The sequence below is a fragment of the Vidua macroura genome, chromosome 8 (assembly GCF_024509145.1).
Source record: "Vidua macroura isolate BioBank_ID:100142 chromosome 8, ASM2450914v1, whole genome shotgun sequence".
In the NCBI taxonomy this organism is placed as follows: domain Eukaryota; kingdom Metazoa; phylum Chordata; class Aves; order Passeriformes; family Viduidae; genus Vidua; species Vidua macroura.
Genome location: NC_071578.1, coordinates 1,430,623 through 1,444,269, shown reverse-complemented (window position 1 = coordinate 1,444,269; position 13,647 = coordinate 1,430,623). Strand labels below are relative to the sequence as shown.

General features: G+C 46.3%; 1 protein-coding gene across 5 annotated transcripts in view; it reads left to right on the top strand.

Annotated features, from left to right (window-relative positions):
* MGMT (O-6-methylguanine-DNA methyltransferase) overlaps positions 1–12,711 on the top strand; it is a 135,147-nt gene extending 122,436 nt beyond the window's left edge. For 2 of the 5 annotated variants that reach the window (XM_053984196.1, XM_053984195.1), the window contains exons 4-5: positions 4,762–4,901; positions 11,596–12,711. In XM_053984196.1, the coding sequence (XP_053840171.1) occupies positions 4,762–4,901; positions 11,596–11,739 (284 nt within the window). In that variant the 3' untranslated portion in view covers positions 11,740–12,711. The other 3 variants (XM_053984194.1, XM_053984193.1, XM_053984197.1) reach the window with 2 other exon arrangements.
* Positions 12,712–13,647: the final 936 nt, after the last annotated feature.

The following is a 13,647-nucleotide window of genomic DNA, read 5'->3' as shown; positions in this document are numbered from 1 at the left end:
CCTTCCACTGTCCCAGGGTGCTCCAAACCCTGTCCTACCTTGCTTTGGAAACTTCCAGGGACGGGGCAGCCTCATAAAAAGAGCAGAACATTTGAATTAAACAATTATCTCCTCACATCTCACTTGCTAGGTCAGTCTGCGGTAGGGTGACAGGTTTAACGTGGCTTTAATAATAAAGAAGCCTGAAAATTGCTAAAAATCTGCTCTCTTGCTTGGATTGATGGTTTACACCGTTTGTTGTCAGGAAAAGTTCTGCAGTGTGAGTGTGAACTTGTTCTTCCCAGGAGCCAGTTTGAGTTTTGTGGCTCAGGTGGGAGCTGCTGTTTTCTAGACAGATTTGGGTATTTTTCAACTGCTCTGCTGGAATGTTTTGGGGTTTGTTTTGTTTTTTTGGGGTTTTTTTTTTTGTTTGTTTTTTTGGTTTTTTTGCTAATAGAAAAAACAGTGAGAACCAATGAGTGAAAAAAGACAAGAAAAGTTGCCTGTGTAGTACCCCAGGCAGGCTGTGAAAAAGCTGCCGAGGAGGAGCAAGTGTTTATAACTGCCTTTGCATTTGCAAAACTCTGGGGGAAAAACAAACAAACAAAAAGAAAAGCAGGGGGAAAAAAATCCACAAAAATAAACCAACACGACAAACAAAAACTAACATTCCCAGCAATCAGGGTTGAGGGGAAGGAAAAACCAGTCTGTCTTTAATTCCTCTTAATCAAAGAGAATAAAAAGGGTGGAAAATCAGGCTGTGGGGTTTTTTGAAGGTGAGATACAGAGGGGACAGGAAGGGACTTGCACTGGTCCCTCTGCTCTTCCCTCATCCCTCCCAAATCCTGAGGGACTGAGCCTCTCACCAACCCCAAAAATCCTTTTAGAGATTAGATAAAACATATATATATAGGCAAATAATATATAATAGATGCTATTTAGTGGAAGGTGTCCCTGCCCATGGCAAGGGGGTGGAATAAAGTGATTTTCAAGGTCCCTTCCAACCCAGACCATTCCATAATTCCATGATTATTAGTTAGAAGTGTATGATTTTCCTTCTTTGGACCAATTCCCACCTCCAGTTACACTGTTAAAAGTTACGATACAGCTGGTGTTCAAGTAAAATTGATTTTCTCTCCATTTTCCCCATGGATTTAACATGTTTGTGTGGAGAATTAAGGCCCAGTGGGCTGGTAGGAGGGACCTCTGAGCATTTAGGCATTAACAGCAGGTTCAGGGTAATTTATCTGAAAATATTCTTCCCTGTGAGGGTGGGGAGGGGATGGGATGGTGTCGAGTTTTATCTTCTTTTTTCTTCAGAGAGGTCCCAATCCTAACCGGTGTCCTCCTCACACAGGATCACCACTAATGTCAATTCTTCACTTCTTTTTCTTCTGCCAAGGTGGGGATTAAATGTGTGAGAGGGTATTTCTTGTTGGGCTCAGATGTTTATCAGTTCTTATCTCTGTCACAGTCTCACAAACCCTGAGTTCTGCAGCCCTTCACTCCAACAGACTAAAAATGGAGCCTCATTTCTCTCTCTCCAAGGCCTTTTAAGGATAAATTGTCCAATTAAGAAATGACACCTCAATTATTTTTACTCTTAACTTAACCAACTACCTGTGCCTGCAATGGGGACTTTTTTATCCAAGTACACAAAACCACCCAAACCCATGGAGAAGGAGGTGGAGAAGAAGGTGGAGAAGATGAAAAAGAAGGTGGAGAAGAAGGTGGAGAAGATGAAAAAGAAGGTGAAGAAGAAGGTGGAGAAGAAGATGGAGAAGAAGGTGAAGAAGAAGGTGGAGAAGAAGGTGAAGAAGAAGGTGAAGAAGAAGGTGAAGAAGATGGAGAAGAAGGTGAAGAAGAAGGTGAAGAAGAAGGTGGAGAAGAAGATGGAGAAGAAGGTGAAGAAGAAGGTGAAGAAGAAGGTGGAGAAGAAGATGAAAAAGAAGGTGAAGAAGAAGGTGAAGAAGAAGGAGAAGAAGAAGGTGGAGAAGAAGGTGGAGGAGAAGATGAGAAGAAAGACCAGCCACTGCCCTAAAGCCTCCATCTTGCTGTATATCTATTACTGTATTCTAAACCTTTAAACTCTGATTTTCCCACCCTGTGACATCACACACTTCTACCCAAACTCCACCCCCACAATCCCAGCTCTACCATTCCATTTTGGAAGCTGCTCCACGGCCTCAGGTCAATGCAGAGTTCTCCTGGGGTTCAGTGCCTGGCAGCACAGAAAGTCCAAAATTCTCAGCAGCCAGGGCTCCAACAGGATGGAATTCCCAGAGCAGCTGTGGCTGCCCCTGGATCCCTGGCAGTGGCCAAGGCCAGGCTGGACACTGGGGCTGGAGCACCTGGGATGGTGGAAGGTGTCCCTGGTGGTCAGGGGCTCTCCTGCTCACCTGGAGGGGGTTTTTTGCTGGCCCCACGTGCAGGTGGGGGGCACAGGAAGGACAAAACCTCGCGATGCTCCTGCTGATCGGCCTCCCCAGGACATGGAGTTCTCGTGGAGCCAGAGAATTCCTCTGTGTTCGTTTTTATGTGGGGATTTCACAGCACTTCGAATCGAGATTTAACAGCGTGAAACGTTGGCACACCGTGAAAACTGGGCAAAGTTCAGCCACCTCATCCGGGCAGGTTGTGCTCACAGGCACTCACACTTGCAGACAGTTCAGTACCAGGATTTGGCACTGCCTCCTCGAGCTGCTTAAACTAATTAATGCCTTTGCTCCCCGCAGGATGAAGTTGAGTTTTCAGATACACTCCCAAAATGACGTGCGTGATTGCTAAATGTTTCCTTCTTTTGAACTCCACGAGTGTGGAGTTTATGTGGGAGCAGGGGCATGGGTTTCTCCCGTGAAAAATGCCCAGTGGCCCTGGCACGTGGATCATCTGTGCCCCTGTGTGTGAGAGGAGGATAAGCTGTGTCCCTGTGCCGGCCTCTCCTCGGGAATTTGGGCATCACCTGGGGCTGTGCTGGTGCTGGGGGGGCTCTGCAGCTGCCCCGTCCTCCCCCAGCTGCTCCGTGTCCAGGTGCACTTTGCCCCATTTTCTCCCTGGTTCCAACAGCTTCCCAAAAAGTTTCAGGTGCACCCCACCCCAACCTGCCAAAACTGAGGGTAAAACAGGAATTTTCTGGACTGGGTGTTGGTCATTTAAAAGATGCCATGGGGCAGTGACTCCCCAAGACCCCTGAGCAGGGGGGTTAAAGCTGATTCTGCCAGATTAAAAAGGTTAAGAAAATAATAAGGAGCAGTTTGATTTGAAATAAGCCTTTCTGAAGGAATCACTGTAAACAAAATCTGTTTGCCTAAGGAAAGCCTCGTAGCAATCAGGCAGTAACACAACTGCTTGTGCTAATGAACCCAAAGCTGTTAATGTGGTTTCTTCAGTTAAATTGATTCATGAATTTTGAAGAGAACATTATCTAATGAATTTTCTTTGAATAGAAAGCAATTAAAAGGACAAATCAGTCTGATTAACCCCAAAGTCACCCTACTGCCACAAATGGTGTACAGTTTGAAATTATATCATAAAAAACTAGAGCAGATTTGCTATCTCTTTGCCCTCTACTAATCCATGTAAATTAATGAACAACAAAGTTAATTTCTTTGATGACCCTTTTCTCGTATCACCTGGATTATGCTGATGTTTAATTTGCTTAATGTTATAATAAAGACTAAACAGATTTTTTCAATGAAGTGATTATCATTCCCTTCAGTTAAGAAGTGATTTTTATTATTTAACACACACATAACGCCGTATGGGTTTCCTTTAAGAACAAAATCACATTTCTTTACCTTCCTACGGAAGGTAATCAATGTCTTTTCTGACAACTAAAGAAAGAAAACGTCTTTAATCAGTTTGTTTCTTTGCCAGAGCGGGAGGTTGAGGCTCTCAGCTGGAGGAAGGAGTCTCTTCTCCTTTTTTTTCCCCTTTTTCAGTCACCAGCTCACTCCTCTCAGTAAGTTATCCAAGAGTTAGCTCTTCAGAGCTTTTCCAAGTGCCTTGGAGGAGCAAGAGGTGTTCAACCCAACTCAAATCCAAACAGGACGATCCCTTTTCCTTCCTTGAAACAATCCTGGGCTGGGTAGCCAAAGAAAACCTCTCCTAATGCATTTGCTTATTCATTATTTCAGCTATTGGACCACTTAAAGCAATTTGCTGCCGAATTAAAATTAAAATAATGGCCGATACATTATATTTTTTTTTTTTCCCCTGTACCATTAAGGATGTGCAGGACGTTCAAGGTCACAGCTAGTCCTCACACTTGGCAGTGTGTGCAGTGCTGAGCAGTAGCTCGGGGGTCCCCACTATAAAATGCAGTCAGGCAGGATAATTCAGAGTTTGCTGGCTCTAGGGCGTCTCTGCCACGTCCCAGCTGAAGTTGGAAATTAGCTGGAGATGCCAGGCCTTTGTCAGATAGGTGCAGCCACTTATTCCTTCCCTTTTAATGTGACTCTATGCTAATTTATACTGCGCCAATTTAATGGGAAAAGCCACATTGTACGAGCTAACAGGATAATTGTACTCGAAGCAAATTAAAAATACAGGAAAATCAAAGCCTTAAATCCTTTTTTTTATAGTGATGAGTTACTCCAAGCGCTCTCTCCAACAGTCATGTATTTAAATGTAGCCATAGAGGGCACAAGAGCAGGACAGTGCACGGGGCTGTTCCAGTTCAAATTACAAACCTGCCGTTGAGCCTCGCTTTGCGTTGGGCTTTTTTGACTGTTCCGTCCTAATTTCTCCAGTCAAGCAGTGCTCTCTCCCTCTGCCTTGCAGATTCCTTCACCAGGCAGGTGCTGTGGACGCTGCTGAAGGATGTCAAGTTTGGGGAGGCTGTTTCCTACAAGCAGCTGGCAGATCTTGCTGGCAACAGCCGGGCAGCCCGAGCCGTGGGTGCAGCCATGAGGAGCAACCCGGTGAGTCCACGGCACCTTCCAGCCCAGAGCTGCTGGGAGATGCTGGGTTTGGAGAGCTCGGCAGGCTAAATGCCATTAGGTTAAATTTATCTGCTCTGAAAACTGGTCTGCCATGAGGAATAAGGTCAGTAAGTGTTTTTAATCAGCAATAATGCACAGCCCGGTTTAGTGTGATTTATGCCCTACCTCTTATGGGGTTGGGTTGGGAGGAGAAACACTCCTGTTACTCACCAGCCTCTGCACAGTTTGTGGTTCTCAAACTTCCTTGCATATTTTTAGGTTGAGGAAGTCTTTTATCTTCCACATGGGCTTCAGTTGGCAGATTATGAGTGCTCTTGGTTGCGTTAAAAACATCCAAAAGCCGTCCACTCTGGCATAAATACAATTCTGAAAGCAAGGCCAGGAGCACCCTGGGATAGTGGAAGGTGTCCCTGCCTGTGGCAGGGGTGGAATGGGATGGGTTTAAGGTCCCTTCCAACCCAAACCAGTCTGGGATTCTGGAGGTGAGTTGCCTGAATTTGAGCCAGCTGGGGAGAGCAGCACTCCAGCATAGATCTGTGGATCTGGGGGAAAAATGTTCTTATGCTGAGTGATCTGTTTTCCCTTTCCTTTGTCTGGGTTTAGCTTTTCGGGTGTGTTCATGCACCTGAGTCACCAGGGCTGGTGTGTGAAGTGTTCAGTGGGTGCTGTGTGGGTTGGGATCAGCCCCACCCTGGAGGGTTTGGGGGCTCAGCTGGATGTACCTGCACTGTTTGAGGAGCCCTTCCATCCCTAAAGCCACACAGCCAAAGCACCCCAGAACAATTCGGGTTGGAAAGGACCTTAAAGCCCATCTCGTTCCACAATTGCCCAGGGCTAGCACCCAGCCAGGGAGACCCACACAGTTCCACGTGGGGTTAAGCTTTGAGCCCACCCTGTTATTTGCAGCATCCACCAGCTGTCCCCGTGAAGCAGTTCCTGTAAGCAGTGTTTTGTCAATACCCCTCATTGTACTTGACAATACAAACTATTTTAATATGATGGAATGCTTTCCAATATAATCTGGTGTACATTAAGATAAGGCAATCCAATGCAAACCTGCAGGAAACAGTTCTCAAAGAATAACAATCCACTGTTGTGCAAAAGGAGATGTAATTGCTGTCGCCTAGAAATGTACCCAGCTTTGCCCTCAGGCTGCAGTGGAGCAGCAGCATCCAAAGTAGCAGTAACAGCAGGTTGTGGTGTGAAAATTCCTGCTTTTTCCCCTGTGAGGAAGGATGAAAATAGTTCTGAAAATATACAGCAAAGCTCCTGCAATTTTTTTAAATGGGGTCCTAGTTATTATTGCCATTTCCCAGCCCATACCGTGGCTGCAGTGGTTTCTGTCCCCAGCAGAAAATTTTTAAGCTATGGTTATAGATAATAATGTATAGCTGTAGGGAAAAAGAGCTGTATTAATATAATACCACCTCAATATTTCATCATAGAAAGCTGATGATTAAAAAAAAAAAAAAAAATCAGTGCTGTAATGAGAGTCCTGCCCATCGCAAACCACAATTTTGCCACTGCTCATCTCCTGGAGGTAATCTGAGATTCCATCCATATTCCACATGCAAAAAACACACACACATCATCCTCTTGCACCTGAGTGTGAGCAACTGTTCCCCCAGAAATGTCTCCGTGGTCCTTTGCCTGTGAGCCATCGTGTGCAGCCTGGCTGTGTGCAATGCACACGGATTTTATGCATGAGGTGAAAGATAAAGATAAAATGTGGCACTGCAAAAAAAAAAAAAACAAAAAAAAACAAAACAAAACCCCTCACCTTTGTTATTTCTGTGTGTAAAGGCGTCAACTCTTGCGAAAACAGATTTTCTGACCCAATTTGCAACTCCACATTGCAGCCTTGTAGAAATCTGATTAAAGAAAATGCTGAGAGGACTAGTGTGAAAAAACACAGGAGATCAGAGATTGCTCACAAGGGTCTAAACCCTCAGTCCAAACCCCAAACCCAGCCCTGGAAGGGCTCAAGGCTTAGAAGGGGCTAGGAGCAACCTGGTGTGGTGGAGGATGGATTTGTGATAAACCTCCTTTAGTGAGGATGGTAGTACGAGGAAATACTTTGAAATAACCCTGGGCTGGGCATCACATTGTCCCTCAAACACTTGGGTAAAATCACAAACTCACCTTTCTCCACCAGATACCAGCATTCTCCCTCCTATGAGTCAAGGCTTGGTCTTTAGTTTGGGTAGAGTTTTCCATGGGTTTCCCCTTGTAGTTGGGATGCTTCACATAATTCCTGAGCTTCAGCTTTGTGAGAAGGTGGAAGAGGTGCCAGCAGCAGCTGCCTCAGTCCATGCCCAGGACAGGGTGGGGATGGCTCACCTTTCACAGGAGAGACTTCCCAGAGTTTGCTGTGGTTCACACTGATTGCAAGGCCTGTGGTCCTCAAAGGGAACCCATAAAGCCCAGTTAAAAATCTCGTTAGGCTGGTAGAGGGGGGTCAAAAAGAAACCACAGAAGCTCATGGGAGATGGAGAATGTTGGGCTGATTAGTCCAAGGCCATCCTGAATGAGTGTTCTGTGCCTTAAATAAGACATCTTCACGGGTCTGATCACAGCACTCAGAGCTGCCTGCACTGGGTTTGTGCCCTCCCCAGCTGTGTGCACCAACCCATCCTGAATCACAGACTGGGCATTGAGCTAAATCACAGATATTCAACCAGAATGCTTGAGCTGAATCATGGATATTCAACCAGAATGTGTGAGCTGAATCATGGATATTCAACCAGAATGTGTGATCTGAATCATGGATATTCAACCAGAATGTTTGAGCTGAGTCATGGATATTCAACCAGAATGTTTGAGCTAAATCACAGATATTCAACCAGAATGCTTGAGCTGAGTCATGGATATTCAACCAGAATGTTTGAGCTAAATCATGGATATTCAACCAGAATGTGTGATCTGAATCATGGATATTCAACCAGAATGTTTGAGCTAAATCATGGATATTCAGCCAGAATGTTTGAGCTAAATCATGGATATTCAGCCAGAATGTTTGAGCTGAATCACAGATATTCAACCAGAATGTTTGAGCTAAATCATGGATATTCAACCAGAATGTTTGAGCTAAATCATGGATATTCAACCAGAATGTTTGAGCTAAATCACAGATATTCAACCAGAATGTTTTGAACACTGGGGGAGTGGTGGTGTGTTTGTGAGAAAATTGTGATGGGTGGATCTGAAATCAAGGTACCTGTGTGTTCATCCATTGAGGTAGGGAGTGTCCTGAGCTGGAAGGGACCCAGGGATCATCCATCCCAGCCCTGGCCCTGCACAGACACCCCAAAATCCCACCTGGGCATCCCTGGCAGCGCTGCCCAAAGGCTCCTGGAGCTCTGGCAGCCTCGGGGCCGTGCCCATTCCCTGGGGAGCCTGGGCAGTGCCAGCACCCTCTGGGGATGAACCTTTCCCTACTATTTTCATTCCCAATACCTTTGCTTCCTTTGGTGGGCAGTGATAACCTGAGACCCACGCTGGGTCACATCACAGGATTTGTTTCTGCTGGGGAAGAGATGGACAAAAAGCAGGGGGTGGAAGTGGATGCTCTTTAAGATCCCTGCCAGCCCAAGCCAGTCTGGGATTGTGTGACATGAGCAAGGCACAGGACAGCTTTTTGCTGAGTGTGTGTCAGTGTGATCCCTCAGCTGTTTCCATTATGGCCTGGCTGAGCCAGGCAGATTCAGCAGCTCTCCAGCCACGCCATGGGACAGTTCCCTCACCTCAAACTGAGCGCTGGGAACAACCAGAGCGCCAGGATTTCCTAAAAGCAGTTCAGAGTGATCCATCCTGTGGGCAGGGAGGTTTCCCCCCACCTTTTCTCCCTAAACAAACGCATTCTGGAGGGGTTGGTTTATCCACAGATCGCCAGGAGCGTTAATGACCGGCCCAGCCTTGTTCTGCCACTCACCCAGATGGCTGTTGATAAAGATTTAGCATCATGTTCCGAGTGTCAGGGCTGTCAGTAGTGCTGAACCATTTGACCAGAAGAAAAAAACGCACAGGGAGCTATTGATTACAGCTTCTCAGTGTCACTTGTTCACCAGGATTTAGGTATTGATGAGGCTGCGAGTGAAAACAAGCCCTTTCCCTTGTGGGCCTCTACCCAGAAGAACAAAAGCGAAGTTGGAGAAAAATATTCAGCTGGTGCCCGAATCAGAGGGACTCCGGCATCGATCCGAGGGCTCCTTCATATTATTTTTTTGTTGGAGACAAATCTCTGGGTTTGGAAGTTTTATAGCGTTTGAGGTAGGGGCTGTGTGTGTGTGATGGATTCGTGGAGGAGAGGAATTAGATTTCACAGCATGAAGATTTCAGCGGTGCTATAATATTATGAGCTGCTTGGTTATTGATAAAAATTACATTAAATGTAGCTGAGGCATTAAAGCTCCAGACTAGGGTAGTTCTCCCTCTAAAATGTCCTTAGGGCCCTAATAAATTTTAGCAGGTTTAATTATTTTAGTAGGCTGAACGTTGTCACCACAATTAAGCCAAACTGAAGCAATATTCAATATTTTTAAATTACAGCTGGTATGGTCTTTGTACCACTTCTACGTCCAGAGCTGTGGAGGGTGACAGATGGGTGCTTGTTTTGGGACAATCTCAGCATGGAATTCTTTGTTTTGGCCATGGAAAAAGTGGCATTAATTTCATTCCTCCTCTGTTTTCTTGGTGGTGACAGCTCAGCCCCATTTCCCCGTGCTGTGAACAGGTCCTGCACCCACCCAGGGATCATCCAAGACCCCACATCTGAAAATAAAGTCTTTTTTTTTTTTCTTTTTCTCCACCAAGATTTATAGCCTTGCCACCAAAATCTGCTGCTTTACTGTGTGTATTTTTAAAGAATTGCAAATGAACCTCAGAGATGTTTTACAGTGTATTATTATGGTTTTGTCACTCAAGCCAAGCCTCCTGCAGTAACTGCAGGGAGTGTAAAGGCAGAGAAACCCCAGACCAGAAAAACACTTGCAAAAAAAAAAAAAAAAATTCTTTGAAGAAGTCATAAACCTACTGTGGGATGGCCTGGCATGGAGCAAAGCTTTTTTTGGTACTCACTGATGGATTAATCACTTGTGGCACTGCCACCTCCAAATAAAACAAATACTGGAAGCATTTTTTTTTTTTTTATTTAAACCCTGATCAACAATAAGCACCTGAGATTAAGATTTTAAATTTCAGGCATTGAAATTAGTTAAGTAAACTGAAAGAACACCCCCAAAAAAAACCCTTCTCAATTTATGGTCTGGCCAGTAGCTGTTCAGCTACTTTGGGGTTTGTGTATCCCAGGCTCAAATCCACCACAGTGCTTGAACTGCGTGATTAAACGGGATTAAAATAAGTGAGGGTAAAGTCTGCAGTTTGTCTGTGTGTCTACACAGAAATAAATTGCAATTTTTGACTTGAGATATCCAGGTTGGTGAGAACTGCCCTTCTGGGTGAGTGATTGTTGTCCCAGCTCCACCGTTGCAATGCCATTACCATGCAGTTGCCAAAACACACTTGTGATTAGAGATGATGTATTGCAGTTTTTATGGTGTGTACTTCAGCTATGATAATCACCTGTAATAAAAAATAAGAATAAATAAAAAAAAAAAAACCACACGTTTATGCTCTCCTCTGCATTATCAGTCCATTATGTAACTCCTGGCATTGATTTTGCAGAATCTGTGTCGTGTGGTTATAAATGATAGGGAGTGGAAGGCAGAGGGGGGGAAAAGAAGAGTCCTTAAAGTTGGTTAGGTCGGAAACAAACTTCTCCTGTTGGAGGTTTTAAAAATTCACAGCCCATTTTGGATTGGCTTGCTGCTAAATAATAAACAGTGCCTTGGTCTTCCAGAGAATTTCTCCAAGGTGCACATGGAGGTGCTACAGCAGGAAGAGGATCTGCTGGGGAGCTCAGGCACTGGGATCCCTTCTCAATAACCTATTTTTTCCAATAAATCTTCCAGTCCTGGGAGGATCATGGTGTCCCAGAATGGGTTGAGTGGGAAGGGACCTTAAAATTCATCCCATTCCACCCCTGCCAGGGCAGGGACACCTCCCACTGTCCCAGGTGCTCCAGCCCCAATGTCCAGCCTGGCCTTGGGCACTGCCAGGGATCCAGGGGCAGCCACAGCTGCTCTGGGAATTCACCCTGTGCCAGGGCTGCCCACCCTGCCAGGGAGCAATTCCTGCCCAGTGTCCAATGTAAATCGTTCTTCATGTGCATTTTGGGTCTGTGAGGCCTCTTCCCCACCCTGGGCACGGAGGGCTCAGCTGGCGCAGGGCAGCAGGACCTGGTGCTGCAGGGAAGGTTTTATATATGGGATTTAATATCTCAGGTTTGTCCTTTTAAAGACTTTACATCATTTTTATGTGTTAAAATTCCCATCCTTGCCTATTTGTTCCTGAGAACCGGGGTGGTCTCCAGGGACGGCGATGGGCTCTGTTTGTGCTCTGCCAGGAGCATGGCCCTGGCGTGGCTGCCCCGTGCTGCTCCCTTTTAGAGCTCTGCATTTCCACACTCACGGAATCACAGCATCCTCCAGGCTGGAAAGGACCAAACCCGTGGAGCCCAGCCTGTGGCACATCCCCAGCAGGGCGCTGAGGGCCACATCCCCGGCTCCCTTTGGCCTCACCCTTTGCTCCTCCCGGGTTTTGGGGTGTTTTGCAGATCCCCATCCTCATCCCGTGCCACAGGGTGATCCGCAGCAGCGGGGAGAGCGGGAACTACGGCGGGGGCCAGCTGATGAAGGAGTGGCTGCTGGCCCACGAGAAGCTGCAGAAGGAGAAGCTGGCGCGTCCGGGCGGCCGCTAACCGGCCACGGCGCACAACCGCGGCTCCCTGGCTCGTAACTGGCTCTCAGAGCACCCAGCAGAATTCAGGGAAATGGTAAATATTTGAGTGACACATAAATATAATGCAACATCCAAAGTGAAATGTGTGGTGGCACCACTATATTAAAAAAGCGGGATGCGTCCTGGGGGAGGCAGCTCGGCTGCCCTTTCTTGTTTTTACATTTTACAGCAGAATGACTACAGCGATCCAGGCCTGTTGTGCATGGATTTTGTTCCCATCTCCAGCCCTGTTTTGTTCTATTTTTAATGTCCATTAAAGCAGGGATAAGGGAGTGGGAGGGACGTGGCAAATGTGAGGTGGAAGCTTCCCCCTGAGGAGGCGACTGGCTCGCGGCGAGTGGCCCAGCCTGGCACGGCTCTCCCTCCCCAGTTTGGGGCAGAAAATGGAATTCCTTACTCCTGCCTTTTCTTTTTGGATGGGGAGATGGGAATTTTTTTTTTTGTTTTTGTTTTTTTTTTTGCATAGAGCAGGGGAAGAGACGTCGCCAACAAATTGTATATTTTGGATAAGCAGTTTGATTAGCCAAATCTGGCAAAATACTGCAAAGCTCATCATAGTTGCTTCTTTATCAGCAGCACATTCCTTTATCATTTGAGTTTTCCTTCAGATTTCCACATTTCTCTGTTATCCAAAGCTTTATTTCCCATAGCCTCTCCATTGGAAGGATTCGAGAGACATTAAAGTTAAATTTTGAGGTGGTTTTAGCAGGGTTCTCTGCAAGTACGAGCCACCAGAAGCTGAAATTTCCAGTATGGGAATCGTAAATTGTAACTTGGAAATACTGATTTTTTTATGTCTTTTATCATATTTTCATGGATGTCTCTTTAGAAAGGGCATTGCTGCCCCCCAAAAATTATTGTGCGGCAATGCGTTAGTTAATCCAGGATTATTGATACCTCGGAATTGCTTCAATAAAAAAACTGCTTTGCATGTGCAAGTGTCCTTGGGTCTGTTTATAAATAAAACACAGGGTGTGATATATGGGGAAAATAAACTATACCCCACTGTACAATATAAAGCTGTATTTTTATCAAGGGTTTCTCGTGGCGATATAAACCACAGAAGCAAAGCTCAAGTGGTTTGTACGTGTCACCAGAACCCCGAGATAAAAATACGGCCTTATAATATGTACAGTTTGGGTGTATTTTATTATTTCTTTATATCTCTAATACATGCTGCCACCAAAAGCAGGCGGCAGCAAATGTCAACTTTAACCTTTCCCACATCTGCATCCCTCCATGGTTTGGTTTTATTTTTTTTTTTTTTTCAGGTTTTGGGGCTTTTTTCAGGGATGTCACTTTGTTTTTGTGGGGATGGGGAGTGCTGGGACTGGGGCAGGTAATGCCTTTCCCAAGAAAACAGGCAACTTTGGGAGTGCAATCCTGTTGTGGGTGGGCAGGGACAGGCAGGGATGGACGAGGGGATGGGCAGGGACAGGCACGGGGGGACAGGGACAGATGGGGATGGACAGACAGGGACAGGCAGGGATGGACGGGGGACAGGGAGGGATGGAAAGGGGGACAGGGACAGGAAGGGATGGATAAGGTGGGGATGGGCTGGAACAAGCACGGGGGGACAGGACAGAGACAGGAAGGGATGGGCAGGGAAAGGGACTTGGGGTCAGTCAAGGATGGAGAGGGACAGGTAGAGGTGGACAGGGACAGGGACAGAGACAGGAGCAGATCTAAGGACAAGGACAGGGACAGGGGGACAAGGACAGGGACAGGGACAGTCAGGAACAGGGCTAAGGACAGGGATGGGGACAGTCAGGAACAGGGCTGAGGACAGGGGTAGGGACAGGGACAGTCAGGGACAGGGACAAGGACAGGGCTAAGGACAGGGACAGGGACAGTCAGGAACAGGGAC